We start from the raw sequence: 15,416 nt of genomic DNA, 5'->3' as shown, positions 1-15,416 counted from the left end.
GTTGTTTGCATTTTCATTTATTTAAGTGACAGTTCAAAACGAAGTCGATTGCAGAGTTGTGCCTGTTGCAGGAGAGACTCCCTGTAGGTCCTGACCAGGTTAATGTTTTGCCCTGCCAAAGTGAGAAAGTAAAGCCGCACTTACTTGGTTCAGCAGAACTTCACCTCTTTACAAGAGTTCTTCAGACACCAGCTTAGGGGTTCATATGTTCTACCCCCTCAAGCCTCTGACATATCAGCTCAGGGTCAATTAGTCAAAAGCGAGCGGAGGACTTGGCATCCTCAGCATGTCTGCGGCTGAGGTGTAAACATCCGACAGAAGTGACTCCCGTGTTCGTGCTTCTGCCTGTCTCCTGCCCTCTCATGTGTGACCGACCATACTTGGCGAGCTTGCAGTCAGTCATGCTCCACTGGCCTGGAGTCACATGAGAGACATTCCTTTCTGTGTATTTCAAATTGACTAACATGTAACCACTATGGCAGCAATGCTATCTTTCAGCCCCAGGACTTGGGCTTCTCTGGCATGTTGCTCCAAAAGACACCAAATGAAAACAGCTGGTAATAGCACTGTGAAATATGCTTATGCAAAGAGACAGTGAGAGGGGGAGGTGTAGTGGAGGATGTAGAGAAAAAAAAAAAGCTTTTGAGCTTGTGATGCAAAATAAATATGACCAATCATCTGTCCAAGTTAAACGCACATGAATTAGCGATATAATTAGAGTCCAACCACTAGAAATGATCAGAGGCTGTTCAGTCATGATTTCACAGGGATAGCAGATGCTTCTCAAGCCCTCTGTCTCGCCTCCATCTCTATGGTTTCACAGTCTTTCTGCTACAGCAGGTGTCCGTAAAAATAAAAAAAAGAGAGCAATGTGAAGGCAAGCCAATCTGAAAGCAATCATTGACCATCAACCACCATGATTGGTTTGATTACAGTGCGCCAGATGCAACTGAGTAGGCACAGCTATAAGATCCTTCAACAGGAAATACACTCCGTCCCTTTCAATCTCTTTCAAGAAGTGACAACACTGAAAGAAGACCAAGCTCTCTAAAGCAACAGTCCTGTACAAACACTGAATTCATTGTAGGTGTCATTCAAATGCTGATCCCTACAATCAAACTCAAAGACTTCCCGCTAAGCTACACCTACAAAGTGGTCGAAAATGTACGGCAGTCATTATTTCAGTTTTCTGAGCTCCCTGCTGCTCCCTGTGATTTGCCGGAAATGAGAATCAAAAGGAACTCAATGTACCTTGCTGCACAAAGAGACGCCAATAAATGCATCAATATTATAATCATCACATTCTCACTATTTTCAGTTTATGTGATGACAACTATCAGGTAAATGACAAAAAATAAATAAATACCTTATATTAGGAGGCTCTCTTGTGCAGTATATTACACTGTGCCGGTGCGTATAGACCGCCATGCATAGCTCAGCTGAAATACATGCACAGGTGGAGTAGGAGGAGGGAAGGCGATGCTGGGGAGGTGGACAGCAGGAGGTGTACACCAGGCCTCATTAGCCATGAGTCTCACTGGGGATGAGGAGAAGCGTTGCTTTCCATCTCAACATGCTGCATCACCACAATTAGGATAGAGGCTCAAACTCTCACCCTTTATAACTGTCTAATTTTCATGTAATCTTCAGCTATCCGAAGACAGAGACTTGTGGAGTGTGATGGGGAAATGCTCTTTACACAAACAGAATTTGCAGTTTTGACACAAATCTCCCAGCATGCACAGCTGGCTTCCTGGAGTTACAGTTGACAAATAATGCCTTAATTTAAAACAGTTGAGCAGGAGAAATGCTACTTAGGTGCAGGTGTATTCAGTAATGTTAAAAGTGACTGGTTTCAAAAGATATTTACATTTTTATCTTTTCATAGAGCCAACTTGTATTTAGCTTTGTTCACTTTGCACTTTGTACTTGAAAAGTATCACCTCAGTCTCAAATATTTACATTGCTATAGCTCTATAACTAAGCCAATACACAACTACATGTGGTAGATACTGAGAGTACATGGTAAAAACTGAGAGTTAAAAAAAGAGTTAAGACTTGTTTGGTATACTCTTGGGTCTAGAGGCATTCCATCGCACTTAGAGCACTCCCTGTCACACTTTTTCTTTTCTATCATTATCCATTATTGGAAAATATGCATTTTGAAAAACTAAAATCCTGGTGATTTAGTTTGTTATTCAACATAGCGTTACAAAAAGAAAGAAAATGCTGCTAATTAGCTTATGCAGCGACTAAAAGAGCTGGTTAGTAAAACTTTTGATCCCTGTTAACTATGGATTGTAAATAATCAAAATAATGTTGATTTTTTAAACAAACTAGTTAAGAAAGGACAAGAAAGCTAAAGTAGTCCATTTATTGGTGGATATAAAGTACATTTACCACATTTCTTAGAAATTATGGAGGTGATTTTTATATACAATAATCAGCCTTAAAAGGCATGCAATGGAGTCCTTATAGCCTTTCTATCTGTTACACAGTTTGCCTGCCTGCCTGTAAACTTTAAACGCTTCTTTCCCACCTTCACGATAGTTGCTGCTCTCTTCCTTTGTGACGCAGAATTTACCAGTGTTTATGTTAATAATGTTAACATGTAACTGATAACTTCTACATGATATGCTGTCCAGATGCCCTCAGTCTAACAAAAGTGTTGTTTATGAGAGTAATTCTTAGTTGGCCAGATGCTCGATTAGCTAGCTATTAAGCTAACATTATCAGCAAACCCAAACAGAGTATTTTTTTTCTTTAGTACCTCTAATATAGTTACCAGAGGGCATGCTACATGACCTGACAAGTGTCTCTGCTGAATGATCTTCCATATTTGAGTCAAGTGATTTTGTATAATAGTTTGTCATTGAATGTCCACTTATTAAAAAAAATTATTTAATCCATTGGACATATTTATTCAGTCTAGTATACACTATAGTAATTCATCAGGATTGAAAGGTTTTGGTGGTAAAGGTACTCATTAAATTGCAGCAAAGAAGAGAGATGACATCGCAGGAACAAATTGCGGCTCATTTCCTCAGCAGATGTAGGAGTGAGAGGCCTTTCTGACACCAGTGGAACACTGCATGGACTACCATATGATTAACTGTCATGCAAATCCCACAGATTCATTTACATATTCCGGTTTTGGGTGCAAAAACTGTAATGTTGAGCGCTTCACTGCCTTTTTAATGGGTCTAAGACGCAGGATGGTCCAAGTGTGTCTCGGATATCTGTTGTTAAATAGGAATAAAATGAGGCCAGGAGGGGCTAATGAGAAACTCTGAGTTAATGAGAAGACGTGCTAATGTGTCAACACTTGACTTGGGGAGAATCAAATCAGATCTGGAGGCCATAGGGGAAATTTCCCAGGAAGGAAAGAAAATGGCCATTCATTCTCAGACTGCATGCATCATTTTTAGTTTTTCCCCCTTCCTCGAAGATGACCTACTTATGCACTCAGAACCGGTGCTGTATGAGTAAGTATTACCCATATCCACATATACATCATCCTTAAACAAGTTGCCCACGTGTATGCATGTTCAATTACACGTTTGAAGTGTCTCATTATGGTTTCACTTGCTATGCACCTTTTATGGGTTACTGTGGACACAACAAGGAAGTGAATCAACGGTAGAATTTGTAAGGAGGACAGACCGAGTTCCTCTCATGTCAGTGCTGCTGCTCTTCAACATCACAACAGAACACACTTGAAATTCTAGACATGGTGCTGCGCCCTTTGATATGTAAATGTGCACCTTCATTGCACTGGCAGTGATACTGAATGAAGGAACTTTTTTTTTTCTTGCCAATTGAACCTGTTAAGTTCCAAGGGAATTTGTTAATTTAGAACAGGGGACTAATCAAGGCATCACAGTCTCACAGGTACAGTATAATGTTTCACACACATTAAAAAGTCCTTGCATCATCACATTCACGTGTGAATACAGAACAATGGATGTGCTTGTTGACGATTTGTGGTGAGATAAAATAAGAGAAAATCCATAAAGTGAAATGTGTTTCTTACTTGACTCTAAGGTGTGTTTCTGTCCTCCCTCACAGCTCTCTGCACGGTAGAAAGTGTTAGTTGCAGCTGTTTTGTCAGCTTGGAGGTTATTTTGGGGATGGGAGAAGCAGGATGATATGCATATTTAATAGACTCTCAGTTTGTTTGTGTGTTCAGTTCAGTAGTACAATAGCAGAGTTCAATATTCTTTTCAAACCTCTTCAACACTCACCCACTAATACAAGGAAGAATCGTCTGCCAACACCCATGGGTGAATCTAGTCTTTCCCCTTGAAGAATCATTATCACAGCACAGCAAGTCATTAGCAGGCTGATTTCATTTGTTTGTGCTGAACACAGGTATAACCTGAAGAGGGTGATGATTAAATAGTGTGAAAAATACTGCAAATGTTGTTTAATCTGTGATATGCAGAGGGGCCTTAAATCCATTTAACCACAGTATTATATATTTACAATACAATTTATGAATCATTAACACCCCCTCATATGATTTAGCCTCGGAGAGCAAATCAAAGCTAAGCCAAACATGCCTAGAATATCACACATTTCTAACTGCAGCTGTGTAAGGCAACACATTTGTCCAAACAGACACATCAGGCTACGTCAGGGTGCTTAATTCTAGTTGGGCCAAAACCTCTTGATCCCACATGACAGCACATATCATCGTAAACCTAAAGACTTGCCTCTTGGGTTGCAGTAAGCTTTAATAGTCTTAACAATGCCCAATAAGCTAAATTCATTATTTAAGCTGCTACAGTGTGAACATTTCTCTGAGATAGGCAATTATGACTCAGTAGTTTGAGCCTGGTCTTTCTCTGTTGTGAATGAATGACTTCATTTATAAGGTCGTTGCAGTCAGTGACTGACAGTTCAACAAGATTCTGCCATGCAGAAGAATGCTAAAGACCTCTAGCCACCATTGTGCCATCGGCAGTCAACTGACCACAGAGCACAATAAGCTTATCATCAGTGAGGAAAAGCTTACATGCCTCAGAGAGCCATTTGATGTCCCTCTGAATACCAGGGGGTCCTAAAAGAGATGCTCACTTTATTGTGCTGCCATCAGTCACATCAGTTTGTGTCCTTGGCTGTCTCGAAGCATCTCCATCCCCACAGTGCTCACAACAGTGGAGTGCCATCTGAGAGCCTTGCCAGCAGCACTGTCCACACCGCACTGAAGTGGAGTGACTGAAAGACTCGCACTGCCACTCTTAATAGGACAGGGTTAGCCATGGGATGAGCCCCGGGACACTAGTTTAATCTATTACACCCACACCTCCCCTGGCCACTGGAGAGAAAGCACTTCATCGGCTCCAAGCGCCACCTCTGCCTTCTCTTTGTCACTCTCTCTCCTCTTTTTCTCGCTTTGTATTCATTCTCTCACACACAACACGTGCATACACAGACGTACACAAAGACATTACTCCCTGCTTGGTTGCCTGGTGAGGTGTTATTCATCTGTGCCGGGCACCTGGATCTCCTGCTGTTCTGCGGTATTGTTTCGGTCTTTCCCTCTTCTTTCGACTCCTTTCACACCAGGGTCAAAAATAACTCATTTCACCTCCCACTGGAACATTCAGCACTATAATCAATAGATTAGTTTCAACTCCTGTCTGTGAGCAAGACTCTGTTGGTATCATACTGCTGGATGAGCTCTTAGATACAAAGACTATCAGTTTTGAGCTACGATATCCTGCAATCACCAAATGACAATGTAGGGACTACATGAGTGTTTCCGAGACTTTTCTGAAGGTAAGGACATTTTGTTATTTTAAATTGTATGAATGTGTCCTTATGTAAACTACAAACTATATTAGACAACAACCTGTTGTGTTCCCTAATATTCAACCAAAAATTCTCACATTTTTCTGGCCTTAAGTCAGGTTAGCAGGTTGTTCATTACTTTTGACATTTGGCCATTACTGTTTTTTACTGCCTGGTTGTATCTCATCAAGACTGAGAAGGCAGTAACAGCTTCCATCCTCTGAAATGATTTACTGTTCAAACAGCCCAGTAATGACATTTCTGATAGAGAAATTAGACTGCAGTCACTGTCTGGCTTTAGTGAAATTAAGTCCTTAATTGATGGCAGGAAGGATGAAAAAGGCTTCTTGCCTCAACACTGCCAGTGGCTTTGACTTTGGGGAAGTCTAAATGGGGCCATTTTTGAGCTGAGGCAATCCAGGCGATTAGTGGCATTTGTTTTGTATGCAAATGTTTTTCAGTTTTGCACTCTGTTGGTGACAGTCTGTCTTTTCTTAAATGTCATGCAATACTACAACATTAATTATGCGAATGTGCTGTTCTCAGGAAGTGGGAAAAAATGTCACCTTATGCAAGCTGGATGTATCACTGGATATTTCTTAGACTATTACCTTATTATAAATCCGTTTGCAGTGGTAAATCAATTACAGACCTGTAAAATACCTCAAAACATCAACCTGATCTGGAATCAGCATACCAAAATAAAGTTTTTCATTACATTTGCAGTCATCTGTTTTCAAAACTCTAATTTAAGTGTATTATGAATTACCTTAACAACCAACATGAACACCCTAGCAGTCACTTAGAAAAACCCAAATGATAAAACTGAGAACCAGAGCAACATCAACCCCTAGTAAATCACCTGCATTTAATACTTGTGCTTTACATTGTGCCATTCATTCCCTCAGGCCTAGCTACTAAGAGCAATTGGGGTTCAATGTCATGCTCAAGGACATGTGGACAGGAGTAGTCAGGGATCAAAACACCATCCTGAATCACAGCTGCCCAATCAACATTGAGTATGCAGCACTATAGCAACCACTGTGATCAGCAAAGTAAGTACTGTAACACCATAGCAACAAATACTACATAGAGATAACCTCATAACACCATATCTGCACCCCAAAGAACTACATGCAAGCACCAAATTACTTTTAGTAGTCATATATTGTAACCATTACTATTTGTATTAAATACTTTAGAACTAAATATGAGTAGTTTAAGTGAAGTCTACTAGTGTGCTCTGTCTTCTCCACATTGTTTTTTGAACCCCTGTAACACAGGGCAATGGATAGGGAGGCAGTGCCAAAGGTCTGCAGCAAATGCTCTTTATTCAATGCACTGTGGGCGCTGGGGGCATTGAGTTTGTAGTGTGAGGAGATAGTCCTGTATTAAAATGGATTCCCTGAATGTGAGCCAGCGACTATTATGCCACCCATGATGTCATTAAACAATGCGGTTCCTTTAGGCTTAGCGCAGCAAATTTCAATTATCTGCCATCTCTTTTTTTTTCCTCCCAGGAGAAGGTAAATAAACACACAAATGGACAAATGACATTTAATCTGACTAACAATTCTTTTATGAACACAACCCAAGGTTATCATTCTGAAACTCTCAATCAGTGCGCCTGCCGTCCACATACTCCATGTTTGAATAACCCTGTGTCCTTCCACATGCTTATTCATGTACAGTATGTCGCTCTGTGCGCACACATTTGTCTGCACGTTTCCCTGGGAAATTCATTGGTGGATTTACCTATTGTCTCCCATAATCTTATGTTTTGCAGATGGGATGTGAAAACCCCATCCATGCCTCTGTGCCTCTTTTTTTCTCTCCCCCTGTATCGGCAGACTGGGAAACAGATGATCATCCTTTTGAACCCATTACTCAGCCTGATCCTCTTATCATAACCAACCTTCCCGAGTCTGTAATTTGGGGTCTGCCAAACTCTGCTCTTTGTACAATGTGGCTTTCGTCTCTGTCGTGCTGTGTTTGTTCGACGTGTGCGTGAGGGAGGCAAGTCAAAAGAGAAAGGGAAAGAGGGGGGGGGTAGAGAGAGGGATTGTCTGCACACATTTGCACACCTGTCTCTGGGGATATCCTACCAATCTGAAATAAGACAAGTCTGTGGGCGGGTCAGTATTCTGGGAACACAGTGAGCAACTCATAAAGGCTTCATCTCCAAGCTACCTACTCCCCACACCTTTCCGAGGCACGTCTCGTTCTGTCTCTCCTCTCCTTCTCACTCTGTCCATGTCCTTCCAATATCACAATCACACATGTGTAAGATCACATGTTGTTTAGTAAATTACACTGTGGGAGGCTTGGTCAGTTAAAGGGGCTCAGAATGTCCCCCATCAACAATGGCTTTGTGCAGCAGTCTCCCACTGTAGGGACTATATCACGCTGCTTCATTGTTGTTATGGCAGCATATCAAACACTGGAAGTAAAACAATTAGAGGAAAGATGCATCCTTGCCATCCATCGAGGGTATACATGATATAAACAAATAACTGTCTTCATTTACATCATAATTGCATCCTGTCACATTCTGTTATTCCATTACTGCCAAATGAGAAGGTCACTATACAGTGATATATGGCCACGACTATAAGCACCATTCATACGTTCAGTGCGTGCACATATTCATGATTTACTCACAGAGGTGCTCACACACACATGCATGTAGAGAACTGAGGGGGCTCTTACACTGAGCAGGGAATCAATTACTCACTCGGCTGCATATTTTTGGGGATCAAAGGATCACACACCTTTGTGTGCTTGTGTGCTGGGGCATGTACTAAAAATGTACCAGTTAACGAATACCTCAGCCTGATACATCATAAAAACAAATGCAGATTTGCATTCCCCCAAAGAACATTTTAGACACTTACATCAGAAATACCCTGAAAGGCACAAAACCAGATAGAATTGGCTGCACATTTTTCTTTTATTACTTTTGCAATCAGATGAAATATATGCTCTCTGCCTGAAATGAAACAAGTGACAAAAACAGATATATTGCCACTTCTTGAAAGTATTTTGTGAATTTGCATGGAAAAGGCGAGATTTAATGAGAAACCCACTTTTTTTTTTTTAATTTTCCAGAAGTAAATTTGCATCTAAAGCCACAAAGCTTTTGGAGGAAGTCATCCAAAAGTTTGAGGTTTGGTGGTAAATAAAACTCATAACTGTTGTCTTAGTCTTTCAAAATGCAAGTATTTGTGACCATATATGTCCCTATATATAACAGAAAGCACCGGTAGTGCTGTGTGATCAAATTAAAATGTGATACCCATTATTGGTTAATAATAATGTTTGCTCTCACAAAATTATTACTGATGTGTTGGTACAACAGAATGAGTTGTTAGTAAAGTTGTGACATATCAGTATTTTGGGAAAATAAGCAGAGAGCTCATTCCAAAAAAGGAATCCATCTCATTGGTGCATCATAGCATTGCTTACAAAAATCTTCACTTTCTGACACATACATTTTTCTCCTTTGTTGTATCGCAGAGACATTGTGTGACTGTAGCATTATGTCATCTTAGCATTGCTCTGCACTTCTTTTATTTTTCTATTGAACCTCAATAGCACTGACAGCAAACGGCATTTAAACTCACCACAGGGGTGGACTGCATCCTGCCAGAGGGAAATGCAGCAGCAAGAATGAAGGAATCAATGTGCAAGGGCTTGTGTGAGCGAGTCAGCAACACAAAAGCAGGTTCATTCATTCATTTTCTACCGCTTATCCTCTAGTAGGGTCGCGGGGGGGCTGGAGCCTATCCCAGCATCTTTTCGGGCGAGAGGCCAGGGTACGCCCTGGACAGGTCGCCAGTCCATCGCAGGGCAAACACATAGAGACAGACAACCATTCACACTCACAGCCACACCTATGGTCAATTTAGAGTATCGCATTAGCCTAGTCCCCATTTTGCATGTCTTTGGACTGTGGGGTGAAGCCGGAGTACCCAGAGAGAACCCACACTTGCACGGGGAGAACATGCAAACTCCACACAGAAAGATCCCACGGCCGAGCCGGGACTTGAACCCGGAACCTTCTTGCTGTGAGGCGACAGCGCTAACCACTGCACCACCGTGCAGCCCACAAAAGCAGGTTGAAAGCTTCTATTTCTGCATGTTTGCCTGCATGTGTCTACACAAGAAATTGCATCTGTGCGCACCTGTGTAGTTTTGTGTGTGGGCAACATTCACACTATATGCTTCTTAACTTTTTCATGTCACATTCAAGACACTGAGCAGTGAGAGGTAACAGCTTGTAAACTGTTTCTAAACTGCATATTGCACGGACTTCTACTAACCAGGCTGGCCTATGACGCTTGATGCTGTCAGATACCAGACAGATTAGCGAAGCATCAGTGAGCCTCTACACAGTACACTTACATCCTGATTAATATGACCAAATTTAGGCAAGGAGTCAGTCTAATGATGATTTCATTCATATTTTCAATGAATGCCCTTTTTGTCATACAGTTTTAAAAGTAGGTGTACCTTTTAATGTATGTATGAAATATGAGACCATACTGAGACCGTTTCATTCCCTGCCCATGCAGCACTCGTAAATGCATATTACCCACCCACTGACATTGAGCTGAATGCTTTCAGTGTCTAAAGAGATATAATATCATGCTCTTGCTTTCTACAGTCGAGCTTGTGAGTAGAAGAATGACATTATTTCGATTAGTGTGTTTGGGTATGATGGATCTTCAAGTCTTTAACTAGGCATACCCTAAGGAGAGTGTCACAACAGAGCCGAGAAAGTACACAAATGAGGGAATACTTTTAATGGGGAGATTTTCACTAAATAAACCAGAACATCACGAAAACATTATGAAAGCTGACGTTATCAGGCTCATCCACGGCGCAGTTGTGAAGCTCATACTCTATTACTCGATGTCTTCTTATCCAAGTTCAAACTTGGTATGGTTATTATTAATAGCATTGTTTAGAAGGAAAACTGCACTGTGGTAGGCTATATTTGAAATGAAATGAAAGATCTATCAATTGTTAATTCACTCCGAAGGTCCTAAGGACATGAGGTCATGATATTATTTAAGTATGAATGAACTGAATTTTGGAAGAGGGCTTTATAATTTTTTAATATATAGGCTAAAGTTAATAATTGATTGCATAATAAGTCTTATTATAGTCTGGCTATTTAGTACATTAGTACTTATAGCACTGACTAGACCACTCTATTTCTCCCTCTAATTTTAGTCTGTGGCTCTAATGTCCTTTTTCTTCACCTCCAGCAGTTGTGGGTCTCCCCTTGAAAATGAGATGATAGATCTCCAGGGGTTTATCCTCGGAGTAATAAATTTCTCTCATATCACTGGCGCTTTTGTGCCACTTGCCATTTTGTGGAGTGATATCACGGCTCTACAAATGCTCTGTATGTGGTAAAAAGTTGGCATTAAATGAGATACTTTTGCTCTGTGGTTCAAAGAAAGTACAACCAAAGACCAAGACCTCTTGCTGTGGGTCACGATGCACTGGATGTATTAATCCATGTGGCAAAAAAGAACATATGGCATAGTAAATGAGCCCTGACACGCTGAGTGAATGCTTCATATAACACAGGCACTCTGAGGGAGTAATGCTTTTGCTCTGAACTGCGCTTTAAGGCATGGATAATAATGAGACAAACAGTTAGAGAGCAACATTACACAACTGAAGGATCATAGGTTCAGCCCTCATATCTGCCAAGTGACCTGCTGGTACAGCATAATGAGAAACTATCATCATAATTTATTTTATTATATAACTTATTCTATCTATATTTAAAAGTTATCTCCTCCATTTGTTTTGTCCTGTGCTGTTTCTGTTATTGAAGTAAATGCATGTAAATGTAAAATCTACTGCAAAATATACAGCAGTCACACCAGTGGAATATTACCGCTGGGGAGTTTCTAGGTGTAAATATAACACAGAGAAAATCGCATACCTGTGGGAAGTAGGGGTGCTAGGAGTGCAGCAACACCCCCGCATCCCAGGTGCAACACATCCACCTCCACGTTGCTGAGTAAGGCCATATATATAGGCTATATATATATATATATATATATATATACATATATACATATATATATATACATACAGTATATGTATGTATAATGTCAAGATTTGTCTTTCTTTTGTGTTACATCCCATTGGTCCTAACCCCTGTAACTAGCAAAATCTTTTCTCATTGTAAGCAGAGAGAAATTTCCATTAGATTCAATGTGCAGTGTTCAACCAATAAAATACCAGCACTATAAAGGTGTGGCATTGTCATGACAACTCTGTGCTAGGTCTCACTATAGAATTCGTTTTAAGTATATGTTTTTTCATATTGTCAGATTGTTTGATATCATGATAGGGTGCTGTCAAGAGGTTATGATGTGTTTTATGTTATAAAAAACACTCAATATACAAAGTTATATAAAAAAAATATACCATATTATATACACCAGCTTTTATTACTAATTCACCTGCTTCACAATAATGCAAACTTTATGTTTACCTGTTATTCTGATAAATTCATTATTATGTTGGCCCAGATTTCCACATCACTAAATTCCATCAGTACAAAAAGAGAGTCATATGATACTGTACTTAAAGCTGCTGCTCTCAGTTATTCCGCTGTGAGAGAGAAAGCCATTTTCATAAACCATGTGAAAAGTCAAAGTCAAAGTCAAAGGAGGTCTTGAGCTTTTTTGACAGCAGCTTAACATCAGTTGGAGAAAACAGAAAAGTGGGGCTGATGAGCATAACCTGACTCTGTTGTTGTTGCGGAAATGTGCATGATTGTGAATTTACCATAAGAGCCATACAGGTAATTTTACACCCCTCATTTTCTTTTTTCCCCGGCCTTGATGAGCCTTTTACTTGCTGGCTGCTTATTATCTGCTGCTCTTACATTTTTTTCAGCTTTTATATGAGAATTTGCAGATTTCTTTAACATTTTGTATTAGTTTCTGAAATCCCGTACCCTTTTGAGAATGATGATCCCCTCTTGGTTGTGTTCATTGGTGGTGATGTCAAACATGGCACCTCCATCACCTGGCACAATAGTGTACTCTACTTCTGCATTTCTCCCGATGTCCAGGTCATGCGCTTTGATTCTCCCCACAGCCGACCCCACTGCAGAAGACTCAGGAACTCTGAGGTGAAAGAAACCTGTGAACAAACAAACATCAGACTGAACTCAGAGTCATTCATTATCATCGCTTGACATCGGATGGAAACATTGAGCTCTTCACATCCTGTCTTTTATGTAGTCTCTCACCCACCCGAGGATGTCTTATTCACCCACAGGCAAGTTGCTGATATGCTCCCTGTCTGAAGTCAGGCCTGTGGCTATAGGCATGACATTATTCAATTTTGATGTGTCTGGACATCAAGGCTGCTCTGCTTTTGATAATTGGCTGGCTAAACCTGTAAGATCAACAAACACAAGAGCCCAGGGGCCTTAATACTCCCAACAGCAGAAATCACCGCAGACGACGTGGGAAGAAATCTACAAACCACCAAATAGCGGATCGCTTGCAATGCGGCTTACACTGGACAAGAGATAGAAATTGATCTTTTCTGTGTTCCCCTTCACTCTCTGTTCAAACAATGGCATCCTTCTGTGCCAGAGACATTAAAACTTAACTGTTGCATTACAAATCTACACCTGGTGTCAACATTGAGGTGCCGTGGGCAATTACACCTCCTTTTTCACACTCTTGACGGTTGAAAAAATGTCAGCAAATCATTGTGACATTAATTTTCAACATTACTTTACAAGCCAGTGCTGTGTCAAAGGTTACAACATTCATTTGGGGACTATCCATTATGACTAAATGAGTGAATTTCCATTAGTCCTTATAATCATAGTGTGGCTCTGGAAGGCTTTGTGTTTACATTTATTTATTTAACCAAATTCTTAACACATTCACACATTTGATTCAACATATTCCTAAGATATTTCTCTGCTGCAACAAAGAAACAGAAATTATGTTGATTTATTTTGGGGAATTTGATTCATTCGGCCCTTGTATGGGGAATAAATCCTCACTTGAACTAGAGCTAAGGAATGAATACATCTAAGAGAAGACAATGTGCCACAGAGAACGGAATGAATGACTCTATATAAACCCCGTCTCTTCTTGACACAATGGCAAGTTGGAGATGGATGAACTTGAACATAAATGTCTACGATAAGCCCGAGTGTCACACACTTGGCAACAGAAGGTTGAAAAAGGATGCTGCTCGGCAGAGAGGTTATTTCTTATTTCTCAGTGGAGGACCAGAATAAATGTGCTGAAACAAACCCAAATTCCCCTCTTAGTTTATTGGAAAACGTTGCATTAAATGCTCAGTAAAGTCAGTACTATACATGAGGTCATGATACACCACAAGATTCTGGTGCTGCTGTGATGTGTAGTCTATGTTATTGCACTTCTCATTTGTCATTCTGCAATTTTACTGCGGATCTTAGGTTTTTCCTCAGTGTTGATCCTAGGATTGAGAGATGGGGAGCTGAGGCATATGGATGATTTTTGGTGCTATAATTTCAATAAATAACAAGTACTCTCAAGGACATGCATTAATTGTAAAATGTCCTTTAAGGTTCACATCCTTGCAACTTTTCTTTTTGTTAGCTCCAGTGCCAAAAAGGAGTGAGGTGCAGGTTAAGAGTAGTTCACAAACAGCTGCTACATGGCATTGTCAGTAAGTAAAAAAAGCTTATGGGATAATTCTGCAAAGCCAGAAAGAGGTACTCTACACCACTATTACTCATGACCTCTGCAGGGTTTGCAGTTGCAACCACCTCTGGTGCCATCATAGAGGTTTAGGGGATTGACTTCACAAATGCATAATCTATAATAACTAGGGAGGAAGAGAGAGATTTCTGGAAACGACAGATGTGGGGTGGATTCAAGCAGCAATATAATATGTACATTAAAACATCTGATGAGGTCCAGCAGTAAAGCAGGAACAAATATATATTTTTTTACATGTAAGCCTTCTACAGACAGAAAAGAGAAGAAGACAAAGAGAGGATTTGGGACAGGGCAGAGGAGGCGCCATACTTGGCCCACACCTCTGTGCTGTGACAGCATTATGGAAATATCATCTTTTCCACACAGCCAAAGGAGCATGACCGTCTGACTGCCTGAATTTACATGCAGAGGAGACCACTCAGTGTCACCTCAAAATACCTGAAGAGACTGCATCAGTACAGCACAGTAGTTTTGCTTTCCTGTCATACACATGCTGTTTTGGAGGAGGAAACATTTTGCAGACAGTTTAGTATTTATGCCTATATGTAGAAAAGCTTTTACAGATCAATGAGTATACAGTTATGTATTCCAGCTTGGCTTTTTACATGACCTGGTGAATAGTACAATCAAATTAATCTGGTTTAGCAGCTTATATAAAATACCGGATAAAAGACAGTGTTTAAATACACTGACTCAATCCCTGGTGCAGCACCATCACGCTCAAGCCTGATCTAAATATAGAAAGATGCCCCTAGAGTGAAATAACACAAATCCTGGTTCATTTGCCAGGAGTAGTAGCTGTAGATGCAATCATGCTAAATAAACAGACCTTTGCTTACGACAAAGCAT

The 15,416-nt window shown here is 40.4% G+C and overlaps 1 protein-coding gene across 2 annotated transcripts in view; it reads right to left on the bottom strand.

The window, feature by feature from the left end:
* The window catches only part of LOC130161258 (cadherin-12-like), a 91,276-nt gene that overhangs the window by 20,536 nt on the left and 55,324 nt on the right, over nt 1-15,416 (bottom strand). For both annotated transcript variants that reach the window (XM_056364423.1, XM_056364424.1), the window contains one exon: nt 12,788-12,975. In XM_056364423.1, the coding sequence (XP_056220398.1) occupies nt 12,788-12,975 (188 nt within the window). The remainder of the gene's footprint in view (nt 1-12,787; nt 12,976-15,416) is intronic.

The sequence above is a fragment of the Seriola aureovittata genome, chromosome 20, assembly GCF_021018895.1.
Source record: "Seriola aureovittata isolate HTS-2021-v1 ecotype China chromosome 20, ASM2101889v1, whole genome shotgun sequence".
Classification (NCBI taxonomy): domain Eukaryota; kingdom Metazoa; phylum Chordata; class Actinopteri; order Carangiformes; family Carangidae; genus Seriola; species Seriola aureovittata.
This window is presented reverse-complemented; position numbering and strand designations above follow the sequence as displayed.